Source organism: Chiloscyllium punctatum, chromosome 1 (genome assembly GCF_047496795.1).
Source record: "Chiloscyllium punctatum isolate Juve2018m chromosome 1, sChiPun1.3, whole genome shotgun sequence".
NCBI lineage: Eukaryota > Metazoa > Chordata > Chondrichthyes > Orectolobiformes > Hemiscylliidae > Chiloscyllium > Chiloscyllium punctatum.
This window is the reverse complement of record NC_092739.1, coordinates 162,043,902-162,059,687: the sequence shown is the minus strand read 5'-3', so window position 1 is coordinate 162,059,687 and position 15,786 is coordinate 162,043,902. Positions and strand designations below refer to the sequence as shown.

Below are 15,786 nucleotides of genomic sequence, written 5' to 3'. Positions count from 1 at the left end.
TCATTGGACAAACATATGGATGTATGTGGAATAGTGTAGGTTAGTGTAGGTTTCTATCCAAATCTGAACACTCAAACAGGAAATTAGTGTTTCTATTTTGTCCTTCTATACAAAAGGAATCCCTGTGTATGTATTGGCATTTCTTGTAAAAGCTATGGGCTGGATTTTCCAGTTTCCCCTTGACCTAAACCATCAGGTACGCATTCAGTTGACTGACCATTTCCTGGACTGGAGTTGGTGTGTTCTTGACTTTCTGTGCAGGGGCAACCTGACCAAAAACCTGTGGCTTGACTGAGATTTGTTGACAACCATGTTACACTTTTTAGCTGTCTGTGCTGATCAACACTGCAATACCACAGCAAGATGAGCCAAATGAAAAACCTAAGGAACTGCGGATGCTGTAAATCAGAGACAAAAACAGAAATTGCTGGAAAAGCTCAGCAGGTCTGACAGTATCTGAGGAAGGGTCATTTGACTTGAAACCTTTAATTCTAATTTGTCTCCACAGGCCCTGAGGTGGAGGATTGAAATGCAGATGTGTCTTGTAAAGTGGTTTGGAGATGTGCCATGAGGGTTTGTGGAGGCTGGCATATATCACACACAGGATCCTTGTGTCTGTTGCCCATGGAGAAAGTGAGGACTGCAGGTGCTGGAGATCAGAGCTGAAAATATGTTGCTGGAAAAGCGCAGCAGGTCAGGCAGCATCCAAGGAGCAGGAGAATCGACGTTTCGGTTCCTGAAGAAGGGCTCATGCCCGAAACGTCTATTCTCCTGCTCTTTGGATGCTGCCTGACCTGCTGCGATTTTCCAGCAACACATTTTCAGCTCTGGTACCCATGGATCATGCATATGACACTGGGCCGAACCTTTTAAGCACTTCATACTTACTGTTGCAGTGTGGTAGCCAACTGGCTCAATATGATCTCATTGCAACAGGGGGGTGAATAAGCAGTTAATCCTTTCTTGTCATCCATGTTGGCAAGGTTATCAGCTGGGATCCTTCCTCCTTATCTCCACATAGTGATGTAGGGCTTTCTACTGAGGAGGCAGACTTGGCCTCTGCTAAATATCTAGGCGAAACAGCACTCCCTCTCACTTACTCAATGCAACATGTTTATTGAGAGCAATGTGTTGATCTCAATCACTTTTCCTGACAACACATTCTAGATGTTGAAATGTCTCGTGCCTGAACTTGCCCTTCACACCCTTGAAATAGCTGCAATCTTGACGTTCCTGAAAATCGAGACTTTATATTTAAAAAAATCTGTTTATCGCACAGAAATTGGTAATTCCATCCAACAGCTTTAACAGTCCAGCTGGAAGTCCTTTTGCTTTTTCTTTCACCTTTTAAACCCTCGGCCTCTGTGCGCCTCGGTCTCTGTTAGATTGCTTCGAAAAATTGTTCCAAATTCTAACCAATCAAGATTTTCCTGAATTTCCGGTTGGATCTGCTGATGACTGTCTTGTGTTTGTAGCCCATAGTTCTGATCTCCTCTGTGAGGAAAAACATTTTCTCCAATCTTGGCCAATCCAAACCCTTTCAAAATCATAGAATCCCTACAGTGTGAAAAGAGGTCATTCGTCCAACTGACTTCCCACCAACCCTCCGAAGAGCAGTACGCCTCGAGATAGCATCCCACCCTATTCCCTGTAACCCCACATTTACCATGGCTAGTCTGCACCTCCTTAGACTGTGGGAACACAGTAAACCCAAGCAGACAGAGGGAGAATGTGCAAACTCCACACAGAGTTGCCCGAGGCTGGAATTGAATCCGGGTCCCTAGCGCTGAGAGGCAGCAATGCTATAACCACTGAGCCACTGTACTGTCAAAAATACTAACAGGCCTAGGCTTTTGGCTAAGTATTCCTCCCCCTGACCTTGGCTTCTTCTAGAGAAAAGAGACATCGCTGCTTCATCTTTTGTGACCCATACAGCATCTCATTCTGCTATCATTGTCATAGGACTCTTAACAATACCTTTCTTTCAATGTCTCATGTCTTTTTCACAACAGACTTTAAAAGTGTTCATGGTGTGCTTTAACCAAGGTTCTATGAAAGTTTAGATTTGATTTGATTCCCTACAGTGTGGAAACAGGCCCTACGGCCCCACAAGTCTGCACCGAACCTCCGATGAGAAACCCACCCAGACCCATTTCCCTCTGACTAGAGCACCTGACACTATGGGCAATTTAGCATGGCCAATTCATCTGACCTGCACATCTTTGGACTATGGGAGGAAACTGGAGCACCCAGAGGAAACCCACGCAGACACAAGGAGAATGTGCAAACTCCACACACAGTCACCCAAGGCTGGAATCTTTTGTCTGCTGTAGGAATGAACCCCATGCTTGCCTTTTAAGTGATGTATGTTTCTGTACCTGAGATCATCCTGTCTCTCTACTCCATTATTTTCCGATGGGTACCTCTCCTGCACAATCTACATTGTTATATATTTTGTGCAGAGGCACTTCTTTTCTCCTGAGATCAAAGAATAACAGTTTGGGCTTGTGTTTTCTTCAGCTTGATCCTGTAACACCAGTGACAAAAACAAAACCTTGCAGCACAGGAGGAGGCCATTTAGCCCATCATAGCTTTGCCAACAGCTGTCCAAATAGAACCTTGGCTCTTTGCTTCTCACTGTGCAAGACTTCCAAGTATTTCTGTCTCGTCATCCCGTTGCACATCTGTTAATTGAATAACCTTTACACTTTAAAGACAAAAGAAATCGCTGATTCTTTCAATAAAATTCTGCAAGAGAGGGGATCCAGGCTTTAGAACTTGATGCTTACAAAAGATTCTCAGGAGGTGAGCAAGGTTGGGGAGATGGGCATCTATCATCCGTTCTGAGACAAAAGCTGGATTTTATGGTGTCTGGTGATGTCAGCGAGGTTGAACAGAAACGTGGGGTTTGCTTCTACCCGCTCCTGGCAAATCAAACATTTGAGGTTGTAGGGGAGGGGGGTAGCGGTTTGTGGGGGTATTGTTGTTCTGTGTCCAATCAGGAGTCTGGTTTGAGATGGCTACTGGTAGAGGGATTGCATTTGGAACCAAAAGATAGTCTTGGGTATCAATTTGAAAATACCTGCCCTCTTAGAGTCATAGAGATGTACAGCATGGAAACAGACCCTTCAGTCCAACTCGTCCATGCCGGCCAGATATCCCAACCCAAACTAGTCCCACCTGCCAGCACCCGGCCCATTTCCATCCAAACCATTCCTATTCATATACCCATCCAAATGCCTCTTAAATGTTGCATTTGTACCAGACTCCTCCACTTCCTGTGGCAGCTCATTCCATGCACATACCACTCTCTGCGTGAAAAAGTTGCCCCTCAGGTCTCTTTTATATCTTTCCCCTCTCACCCTAAACCTATGCTCTCTAGTTCTGGACTCACCAACCGCAGGGAAAAGACTGCCTATTTATCCTATCCATGCCTCTCATAACTTTGTAAACCTCTATAAGGTCACACCTCAGCCTCTGCTCCAGGGAAAACAGCCCCAGCCTGTTCAGCTCTCCCTGTAGCTCAGATCCTCCAACCCTGGCAAGATCCTTGTAAATCTTTTCTGAACCCTGTCAAGTTTCACAACATCTTTCTGATAGGAAGGAGACCAGAATTGCACGCAGTATTCCAACAGTGGCCTAACCAATGTCCTGTACAGCCGCAACATGACCTCCCAACTCCTGTACTCAATACTCTGACCAATAAAGGAAAGCATACCAAATGCCTTCACTATCCTATCCAGCTGAGACTCCACTTTCAAGGAGCTATGAACCTGCACTCCAAGGTCTCTTTGTTCAGCAACACTCCCCAGGACCTTACCATTAAGTATATGAGTCCTGCTAAGATTTGCTTTCCCAAAATGCAGCACCTCGCATTTATCTGAATTAAACTCCATCTGCTACTTCTCAACCCATTGGCCCATCTGGTCTGGATCCTGTTGTAAGCTGAGGTAACCCTCTTTGCTGTCCACTACACCTCCAATTTTGGTGTCATCTGCAAACTTACTAACTGTACCTCTTATGCTCGCATTCAAATCATTTATGTAAATGACAAAAAGTAGAAGGCCCAGCACCGATCCTTGTGTCACTCCTTCAGGCCTCCAGTCTGAAAAACAACCCTCCACCACCACTCTGTCTTCTACCTTCTCTTATTTCTTACCATCAGCTCAGAATAGAGCCATAGATACAGCACAGAAGAGGCCCTTTGGCCCATTATGTCAACACATATCAGAAGCACATCCACCAGTTTAGAAATAACCAATTGATATGGTACTGAGACTATTGAAGATCCAGCCAAACATTTATAGGCTATTTGTTTGCTTTATTTACCCACTCGTTTAAAAATGTACGTGGTTGAGCACTTAAAATGTCCTATTCTTAGAGTAATAGTCATACAGCACAAAACTACTTATTTACACTAATCTGTCTACACAAATCCCACTTTCCAGCACTGACCCCATATGACACTTCAAATGCCCGTCCACATGCGTTTTAAGCACCCGATAAATAAAGTCTGAAAATGTTCCGTTGATCTTTAATTGGTTCAATAGCTTGTTGATTGGCTATTTCCAAAATGGTGGGTGAGTGTCTGACATTTGCGCCCACTTGCTTTCTGAAATATTGGGGAGTAACATTGTTTTCCTCACCCTGTTCTATTACCCTAACGCACTTTGTATGGTATGACCTGCTTGTACTGCACGCAGAACAAAACCTTTCACAGTACCTAGAACATGTAACAATAATAAATCCGATCTAATTGAGTGGTGCAACAATGATTTTACGTTGCTGACCTGATATCAGCATGCCATAAGTCATAAAACTGAACTTGACGTCTTGCTGCTTTCTTTCCTTCTCCTTGATTCATTCTTGTGATTAAACCGCCTTGTTTCCTCCTTTCCCATGCACAGTGAATGAGTTCTGGGTGAATGTGCAGAAGACAGAAGCAGCAGAGAGATGTAATCTCCATGGGACGTACATTCTTAAAGCAGACAAGGAGAAGCTCACACTAAAAGATACCAAAACTGATCAAGTTCTGTTCAACTGGCCCTATAAGCTTCTGCGGCGGTATGGAAGGGACAAGGTAAAATTGGGCACGGTCCAGTTTGGCATTTAAACTGTTACAAGGAATGTAATCACTGTCTGTCTGTTAAGATCATACTATATTGTCTGCATATCCCCAGTTTTAAATAGTCCAGCTGTGCAGTCATATCTCCAACTGCTTTGGCCCTGGGCCCCCGTATTGTTTTGTGAACCTGTCAACCTGTTCACCTCTTTCTCCTTTTGTTAGATATGTCATTTGGCCTCTTTAAACCTGTGCCGTTCAATACAATCATGGCTGATCTTCTGCCTCAACTGCACTGCCCCCATCTATTCCCCACATCCCTCGATTTCCTGAGAAAGCAAAAATCCTATCAATCCCGGTGCTGAATATATTCAATGATGGAAAGACCACAAGCCTCCGAAACAATTCAAAAGTTCCACAATCCTCTTTGTGCATGTGACTGGGTGGAGGAATTTCCTCATCTCTATTCTGAGAGTACGGTCTGATGGCCTCCATTCCCTCTAATTTTTCTGCTAATCTCAGGTCATGGCTTGAAATGAACAGGAGTAGACCATTCAGCCCTTTGAGCATTCAGCCATGATCATATTCAATCAGTGCCATTAGATTAGATTAGATTAGATTACTTAGTGTGGAAACAGGCCCTTCAGCCCAACAAGTCCACACCGACCCGCCAAAGCGCAACCCACGCATACCCCTGCATTTACCCCTTACCTAACACTACGGACAATTTAGCATGGCCAATTCACCTGACCTGCACATCTTTGGACTGTGGGAGGAAACCAGAGCACCCAGAGGAAACCCACGCAGACACTGGGAGAATGTGCAAACTCCACACAGTCAGTCGCCTGAGGCGGGAATTGAACCCGGGTCTCTGGCGCTGTGAGGCAGCAGTGCTAACCACTGTGCCACCGATCTCTCTACTGCTATTCAGGGGTTGGTAATAAAACCCCCAAAGAGGAGCTGTTACCTTGCTGTACCTAAATCCCACCCATACTGATTCAGTAGACAAACCTTCCTCAACAACCTTTTGTTTCTGTAGCTGTGATGCACTCTCTGATTAGCAATGCCATGTTCTTGCTTTTCTCCCCCATACCTTTTGATCTCATTATTTCTAAGAAAATGTATCTAACTCTCTTGAAAGCATTCAATGTTTTGGCCTCAACCCCTTTCTGTGGCAGATATTTCCACCAGCTCACCACTCTCTGGGCGAAGACATTTTCTCCTCATCCCAGCCCGAAATGTCTTGCGCCATAGTCCACTATATCCACAAACCAATTGGCATGCGCAGGGCCTCTGAGCGGCTTTGTGACTGTACAATTTAAAGGGAACGTTGCTGCTAGCCAGGGAGAACTTCCTCTTGCTAATCCCTTGCAGAAATCTCCTCAGGGCAGTTTTAGTTGCTCAGGCTGGTGTCGAAAATTCAGGTTGCCTTGCTATAGGAAGGATGTTATTAAGCTGGAAATGGTGCAAAAAAATATTTACAAGCACGTTACCGAGACTGGAAAGTCTTCATTATAAGGAGAGGCTGATAGGCTGGGACTCTTTTTTTTTTTCCCTGGAGCGTAAGAGTCTGAGGGGTGACCTTGTGGAGATTTATAAAATCATCAGGGGCACAGATAGGGTGAGAATAGTCAAGGTCGTCTCCCTAGGGTAGGGGGAGTCCAAAACTAGTGAGTCTTGGTTTAAGATGAGAGGGGAAAGATTTAAAAGGGACCTGAGAGGCAGCTTTTTCAGAGGGTGGAAATGAGTACAACTACAACATTTTAAAAGAATCTGGACAGGTACCCGAATAGGAAGAGGTTAGAGAGATATGAGCCAAATGCTGGCAGATGGGACTAATTCCATTTAGGAAACCTGGTCGGCATAAATGAGTTAAGGTAACCCAAATTGAACTCGCAGAATGACACAGCACAGAAGGAGGCCATACGTCCCATTGTGCTTGATCTTTGAAAGAGCCAATCAAGCTTCGTCTGACTTCTGTTGTTTCCTGAAAGTATTCACTCAATTCTCTTAGAAAAGTTACCAGTAAGTCTGCTTTATTATCCTCTCGCGCAGTGCATTCCTGATTGTCGTCTTTTCTTTCTTCCAAGCAATGCCCTTCCCTCAGCTCTCTGCCCCAGGTTCTCTTGGCAATTATTTTTAATCTGTGTCCCTTGGTTTTCATTTCCCCGCTTAGGAGAAACGTAAAAAGCAATTTTGGATGCATTTAAGTTTTATAAATGTTCTAGGAAGCTAGCAGATGAGTCAAAAAAGAAAATGCTGCACATGGTTAATCTTTAAATCCCTTCAAATTATTTATGTCCTTGGATGGAAACTGAAATGCCACAGGGAAAGCATATTCACTCTTCTAACCATTTGGTTATCGACGTGCCACTTAGAAATCTCTTTGCATCCTAAATATAACTTTATTGTGGTCACAAGGCCGGCGACTACAGACAGCCTCCTGATCTTAACACTTCAACTGTAACGGTGCACATTTTGTTTTTCCATTCCCCAGCTTTAGTGGCTTTTGACACAGTGCGTCACCTGCTGTGTTTAATTTTCCAGCTTGAGGTATTAAGTTTTATTAAAATTCACTGCACAGAGGAAGTGGCTCACCAGAGGAAACCCGGCTCAGGGTGTCTTGACGCAGACTCCCCGCTTGAGTTCTTCACAATCGCTCTGTGAGACAGAAGGCCCAACTATGCTGAAGATTGAAGCTGTCTGTTTTTGCCTTGTCACAGAGCGATAGATTTTATTTTGGTTACATAGAACTCGCAGCATAGAGCCCAATGTTCTGCTCCACACAAACGAACTCCAACTTCACTTACTTCACCTATTTTTGTCCGCTTGCATCTGTCTGCTTCACCGTAAGTGCATCTATACTGTTCTGCATGCTGACACTTGTAGTAAATTCACATCCTGATGAGAAGAAGGTTCTTATTTCCTTTTTCAGGATTATGAGCGACTACCCAGCATTTTATTTTCACGAGTCTTGGTATCCTCCAATTGGAACAGTCATAGAGTCATAGAGATGTACAGCATGGAAACAGCCCCTTCAGTCCAATCCGTCCATGCCGACCAGATATCCCAACCCAATCTAGTCCCACCTGTCAGCACCCGGCCCATATCCCTCCAAACTCTTCCTATTCGTATACCTGCAACTTTTAACTTATGGATAATTATTTCATGGGATTTGGGCATCACTGGCAAGCAGATTAGTTCAGGCACAGCTACTGGGAAGCTCTGTGCTCGCTGACTGGTCTGCCAGTGAACAGTGCCTGCTTCCAGGAGTCACTCCCTTGCGTGGATGTTGGAGATCTGCGCAGCAACAAAGCAAAATCTTTGCAGACGATGTTCCTGGGAAGGCCAATATTCGCCCTTCCCGAACTGCTGTTGAACTGAGTGGCTTGCTGGGTCATTCCACTGAGTGGCCAGGCTTCTGTCACGTTGCGACAGTACTCACCAAGTAGGAAAGTTTAAGGATGACTGATTTCCAAGAGTGAGCCGGCTGGGTTTTTATTACAAATGAAAGCTAGTTTTAGAAATGGTAATGCCGAGGGTTTCATTTCCTGATTCATGAATAGAATTTAAATTCTTCCAGCTATGGTGGTGAGATTTGAATATGTGTCCCCAAAGCATTGGCCGCACTCTCTACATTACTAGCCCAATGACATAATTATTAGGCCAACACTTCCCCATAACCAGCCTGTTAATCTCTTCTATGACTTAAAAGAGCTCTATCATTTTTGCGTTTTTTGTTCATACCATAAGGGGAACCTAGTTCGGCAAATAAGTAATAGAGCATATGCAGATCAGACTACGTGGCTGGAGATAGGAGGAGGTAAACATGGAGAGCGAAGACTGAGAGGACAGCAGAGTGGCTCAGCGGTTAGCCTCAGTGTCAGGACTGGGTTTGGGTGGGATGCTCTTTGGAGAGTTGGTGTGGACTCGATGGGTCAAAAGGCCTGCTTCCACGCTGTAGAAATTCTAACATTCTTTGATCTAATGACCAAAGACCAATTGCTCTGAATGGTGTAATTACCTACTACAGAAGAGATTAACAGGCTGGTTATGGGGAAGTGTTAGCCTAATAATTATGTCATTGGGCTAGTAATGTAGAGTGCGGCCAATGCTTTGGGGACACATCTTCAGATCTCACCACCATAGCTGGAAGAATTTAAATTCTATTCATGAATCAGGAAATGAAACCCTCAACATTACCATTTCTAAAACTAGCTTTCATTTGTAATAAAAACCCAGCCGGCTCACTCTTGGAAATCAGTCACCCTTAACTTTCCTACTTGTTGAGTACTGTCGCAATTCGATTTATTCTGTGTCAACTTGCACTTGTGGAGACTAAGATTCTTGTGTTTGTTTTTTTTTTAATTATCATAGTACTGTCTTGGATTGAAAGTTATTTTGAAAATAATGTTCCAGATGGTCTTGAGTAAAATCAGCCAATGCATAACCACTCAAACTAGTGTGGCTATCATCGAACACACAGAACACTGAATAACTTGCTCGAAGCTCAAATGTTTCCAAAGCATCACCTTCCTCAGCCATAGCTAAGTGGGTAACACCATTACTGCTGAGTGAGAAGATCTGTGTGAGAAGATGCTATTATTTATATTCATTCAGAGGATGTGGACATCACTGGCTAGACCAGCATTTATCACCCATCCTTAATTGCCCAGAAGGTAGTTGAAAGTCAATCACATTATTGAGTCTGGAATAGACCAGACAAGGATGGTAGTTTCCTCCCCTCAAGGACATTAGTGAACCAGATGATTTCTCTGACAGTCGACAATGGTCATCGTCAGACTCTTAGTTCTAGATTTTTATTGATTTCAAGTCCCACCATCTGCCATGGTGGGATTCAAAACTGCATCACCAGAATATTAGCCTGGGTTTCTAGATTAACAGTCTGTTCATAGATATATAATACCACTTGGCCATTGCCTCTGCACAGTCAAGATAAAGATCTTGGCTGAGACTTCAGTGCAGTATAGAAGAAGTGCTATCTTGTCAGGTACGACATTTCACGAGATGTTACGTGAAGTTCCCTTCTGCCACATTAGGTGGATGTAAAAACTACAATCAAATGGCATCAACATCGACTTCACCAGTTTCCAAATCTCTCCTCTTCCTTCCTTCTCTTTCCCCCTCCCCACCAACTCATCCCAGATCCAACCCTCCAACTCACCACCTCCCTCTTGACATGTCCGACCTGTCCATCTTCCTTCCTACCTATCTGTTCCAACCTATCACAGCCAGCTCCCCTACCTGCATCCTACCTACCTTTCGCCCCACGCTCAGCCCCCATCCCACCCCACATTCATGATGAAGGGCTTCTACCCAAAATGTTGATTCTCTTGCTCCTTGGATGCTGCCTCACCTACTGTGCTTTTCTAGTGCCACACTCTTCCACTCTGACTCTCCATCTGCAGTTCTCACTTTCTCCTAGTTTTTAAAAACTCCTATGGCAAGTCGTTTCAAACACTAGCGGGGGGTTCTGCCCATTGTCTTAGTTCTTGTTCCTGAAACACTATATGGTCAGCCTCATGCTGCTGTGGGCACCATGCGCATTTAATGCAGCGTTTTCTATATTGCAGTAGCCACTAAGAAACTGAGGAAGATACATAATTTCACTGAGCTTTCATGTGAGATTCTTTTCTTGCGAAGTGATCCTGTCTTTGGGTGACCCCTTTTTTTAACTGTTATTTTTCCTCTTGTCGGCAGGTCATGTTTTCATTCGAGGCTGGGCGCAGATGTGATTCCGGTGCGGGGAACTTCACCTTTGAGACCAAGCATGGCAATGACATCTTCCTGCTGGTGGAGAGCAGCATCCTGGAGCAGAAGGCCCAGGCTGAGGGGATCCGCCGAAGTCTCCCCCCGTCAGAGGCAGGAGACCACGCTGTCTTGAGCTCAGTGGAACGGAGCCCCGAATGCCCATCACTTGATGCATCTCCGGCCCTTTCCTCCGAGGTGTTGGTGGTGGTGGGCACCAGCAGTGGCGGTCCAGCGGGCAGCCCTGACCACAAATCCAGTTTAACTGAGGGCCAGACTGCACCCCACAGAAAGGAGCAGGCCCTGCCGCGGGGTGCGGAGGAGAAGGAGTTGTCCAAACTCCTCAAGAACCGGAGTCTGCCAGAGCCCCCGGCTGTGGGCCCCCCGACGCCACCGAGGTCTCCCAAGATGTCCGCGTCGAGCAGCGATCTGGCCTCAGTCTACTCTGACCCCGTGGACGCCCTGACCGTCGGCAAGTCTGGCTCAGACTGCCTGTACTCCGAGCCGGTTGACAGCGTCCCGACGTGCAAGCCCCAGGAGCCTGCAGCCTGGAAGGGCTTCAAAGACCGGAAAGCGCCAGGACAGAGGGCGGAGCCTCTGTATGCGGACATTTATGAGCGGGTGAACCAGGATTTCTCCCGGCTTGCCCCTGGCGCTGGCCCAGCGGAGGAGCATATCTACGATGAGCCGGAGGGCCGGGCATTCCAGCAGGTCCTGGAGGCCCGGGCCCCATACCCCCTACCCCCCTTCACTACCGTCTACGACCAAGCCCAGCTGGCAGACTCGGCCGCTTGGAGAAGGAAGGGGTGCGTGGCAGGGCATGCTGGCAAGGACGACCGCTCTGGCTCACCCCCACCGAGGGCCATCGAGGTACCAGCTGCCAAACCAAAAAAGCCCAAGCCCTTGCCTGCACCGAAACCCACCAGTGGGCCGTTTGTAAAAGACAGGCGGGCAGACACTAAGGAGTTGGGGAGGGAGCTAGTTAACCCTGAGCGGCCAGCACTTAAAACCAATTTCAACAGCTCGAATAACTGCATCTACAGTAAGGTTGTGAAGCCCAAGCGGCCGGAGAAAGAAGTGTCAGTGGACGACGTCAACATTAAGCCAGAGTCCATTTACGAAGATCTTGGGAACCTTTGATAGATTTAGTCAGCTCTTCTGGGTATTTCTTTGTTTTGGCTCTTAAAACACATTGTAGTCCTTTGTTCACATGTGTCTCTGCGAGTGTTGTTTCAAGCAGGGATACAATATTATTACCTCATCTTATGAACAGCAAAGATTAAACTATGATCGGTATCATTGGTATTTCCTTGTGTTCAACTAAATGGTGAAACTGAGATGAATTTTACATACTGAGATACAAAAGACTGCAGCTCTAGAAAATGTTTTCACAGAGCCAGGTACCAGAATGGACAAATTTCCTCTTCTCTATATTAAATGTGAAAAGAGCCCTAATGTGACTGTGACATCCCCTAGCTCAGTTCCCCTTGGGCTTGTAGCGGAGATCAACAGTCCAATTTTCTTAGACACCCACTTGGCCCTGCTTCCTAGTTTTGGTGGACCATGTGGAACGAGGATTTCTCCATTTATCCTGAGCAGAAACTTCAAGCCGACCCCTGTTTACAAATGAAACAAAAACTGAAGTTGCTGGAAAAGCTCAGCAGGTCTGGCAGCATCTGTGGAGAGAAAACAGTTGATGTTTCGGGTCTGGTGACCCTTCCTCAGAGCTGTTTACAATGCTCCATCTGCCATGTGGTGAGATGTAGGATGATTCTGTTAAGGGATGGGTGAGGAGAACATACAATATTGGGGAAGCCTCTTGCAAAAGATGGACAAGATCATGCCACAGAAGTAGATGTTTCTTATACACAATAGAAGAGTGCCCAAATGGTGGTACTGAATCTGGAACACTTTTTTGTTTTTGTTACCAACTATCTGTGGTGAAAGAGACCTTGCCAATATGTAATGTGAAGTTTACTTGTTTGAATGAGAACTATTAACTCTTCATGATGGACTGTTTGCCACACCTTCCTTTTGTAGTGGTCATGTAGACACTTTTTATTTCCTCGTTATTATTCCAGAGCCATTATTGTTTTCTGTTATGTGTATTGTGCTTTGAGGATGTGTGGAATCATATAGTCATGCTGTAAACTGTGTTGTTTTGTGATCCTGCTTTACTGTATGACTGCTCACGAAAACAATTCATTGATGCTGCAGGTAGGAGTAAAAACAATATGGGCAAGTGATGGTTTTGTTTTTCTGTCTCTAAATTCTGTTTCTTGCACCAGTGACTCCTTACCAAGTTGCTGCAGTTGGGAAATTGGCTTGAGGGCACAGGATCAATATCCCTTGATTATTGAGGGAGTTGATGTTATTTTCTTAACCACACAGTCTTCCTTTGGAGAATACTACCAAGCGGCTGAAGGATTTGCAGGTTGTTGGGCTGTAATATGAATGCTCTTTCTGTGGCAATGAACACACATTGACCAAAAGGTGGGACATTAGCCCTTGAGATTGGAAGGGCTTCATGAACTCTTGCAGTCCATTTAACAAAGTGAAGAGGTCACTCATTTTCACTCACTAGGTTTTTTATCTAGTAGGAACAGCACTCAGTCCAGAACTGCATCCATTTGTCAGAGCTTTCTGGAGCAGTTTTCAGAGGTGGGAATACAGACCTTGAGCCAAATATTTGCTGACTGAGGGATTGGGAAGAGGGAGATAAAAATGGCAGTGTTCATGTCTGTGACCAGATAAACCTGTTGGAGGTTGACAGTAGCCGCCCACTGATCTTGCTCCTGTAAAGTTATAGGCCAAGCTTTGTAATTACACAATACATATAGCATAGAAATGGGTCATTCATCAATCAACTTATTATGCTCCATCTAACCCTTTCCCTCCCATCAAATTATCCTTTTTATTCCTTTCTACTCTTGTGTTTATTTAACCTCCCCTTTGACTACTCCATGGTCGCATTCCACATTCTAATCAAACTGTAAGTCATGCCTGACGTTTTGTACATCTCTACCCATCTTTGACTGAATTGTCAGAACATCAGAAGAGAAGTGTAGAACTGGCAAATTTTGAAGTTCAGCCTTGAATTCCAAAACTTGCAGGTGAAGTAAAACTTGGGAGAGTAGTGATGGATATCAGGTAGATTGGTCAGGCAGAATTAATGCTGTAATTAATACAGACAAATTTAATGTAGTAAATAGAGAAGTTTTGGTTGAAAAATATGCAATTTGGAAGGGGATACAGGAACATAGAGAGAGAGAGAGAGAGAAGCCTGGGGGGAAATGTGCACGAATTGACAGCAGTGAGAAAAGGTTAAAAGGGCAGAGGGAATCCTGGACTTTACAAATGGACAGGGAGTACAAAAGCAAGGAAATTATGGTGAACCCTTAGAAAACCCTGGCTGAACCACAACTGCAGTGTTGGAGTATCCTTGTTAAACGTGGTGCTCAAAGGGTAGGTGAGAATGTTAGATCAGCCATGCACCTAATGAATGGTGCAATAGGCTTGAAGGGCTGAATGGCCTACTCCTGATTAACGTTTAGGAACTATTTTGGGAAGAATGTGAGGGCTTTAGAGAGGACATGGAAAATATTCACGAGAATGATTCCAGGGATGAGAAATGTCCTTTATATGGATAGCTTGGAGAAGGTGGGGTCGTTATCATTGAAGTGTTCTGGCCTAAATGTGACTGCACACCACAGTAATGTGGTTGACTCCTAGCTGCCTTCTGAAATGCCCAAGAGCCACTCCTTTCAATGAGAATTAGAGATAGGTAATAAGTTCTGGGCTTGTCAGAAACACAAACGTCCCTTGTAAGATTTAAAATAAAACTCTCTTCTATTAATGCACTTCTCCCAACCTAAATATTTGACCAAACGTTTGGACACCTATCATAATATCTTCTCTTGCCAGTATCAAATTTTGGTTGAACGGCCCTGTGGAGTACCTTGGGGCCTTTTACTAACGGTAGTGGTGCTGGGAAACAAAATATTCACCTTTTGGTCATCTTGGACAGCTGATACAGTTCCAGGTGTTTTGTGATCTTCCCAGTAAAAGGTTTAAGATTAATTTGTCCAGTCATTTGTGGATATATGTTATGAGTTTATTTTGTCTGCTATGGAAACCATGGCTAGTTCCTAAGCATGAGACAACAAAATAATTAAAGATTTCCACTATCATTAATTCTCTCTTGTTAATCTTCGCTGGCACCCTGTACTGACATTGCATTTTGTTTTTTGCAAGGAAGAAAATAAACTGCAAGATCCTTGGGGAAATACCAGTTTTTTTTTCAAACTTTAAATATGATTAATCAAAGGTCAATTTGCTTCCAAGACAGTGCCTTGTATTTATCAACTGCAAAGGTTGATCCCCAGCAGATTGTCATCTTTGAGGAGAGATGATAAAGACATGGTTATGTTTTCCAATTTTATTTTATTATCTTTCTCTTTTCCTGTCTGCCCTTGAGGGTTAACGTGATTGACGGTCCTGATTCAAAGTAGATGGTTTCTGATATTTATTTTCAACCAACATAACTAAACCAGACCATTGTCTCATTGCTGTCTGTGGTAACTGCACCATTCAAATTGGCTTGCTCTAGTACTTCTGTTAATATCATGAAGATATTTCCAAAAAGTACTTCAGCTCTGAAATGTTTTCTGAGATGCTGATGTTTTGGGAAGTGTTGTATATGTGCAAGTTCAAAAAGAAGGGGCTAAAATTCTTGTTAAAGAAAGAACATTTTGGATAGTTCATTCCCATAGTTGATGCTGCAAAGAGCTGGCTGTTTAATAATAATGTGATATATTTAAAGCTTGTTAACTGATCTGCTTAAGTTATTTGATGTCTGACATTTTTATACAGATGTGTAATAATTTCTTGTAACAAAAATACATACTTTTAAAATGTAAATTGCTGATTGACCAATTATAGTTAAATGTAGTTTG

General features: G+C 44.2%; 1 protein-coding gene across 1 annotated transcript in view; it reads left to right on the top strand.

The window, feature by feature from the left end:
* dok1b (docking protein 1b) overlaps positions 1-15,025 on the top strand; it is a 79,644-nt gene extending 64,619 nt beyond the window's left edge. The window contains exons 4-5 of the mRNA XM_072577823.1: positions 4,908-5,080; positions 10,784-15,025. Of these exons, the coding sequence (XP_072433924.1) occupies positions 4,908-5,080; positions 10,784-11,971 (1,361 nt within the window). The 3' untranslated portion in view covers positions 11,972-15,025. The remainder of the gene's footprint in view (positions 1-4,907; positions 5,081-10,783) is intronic.
* Positions 15,026-15,786: the final 761 nt, after the last annotated feature.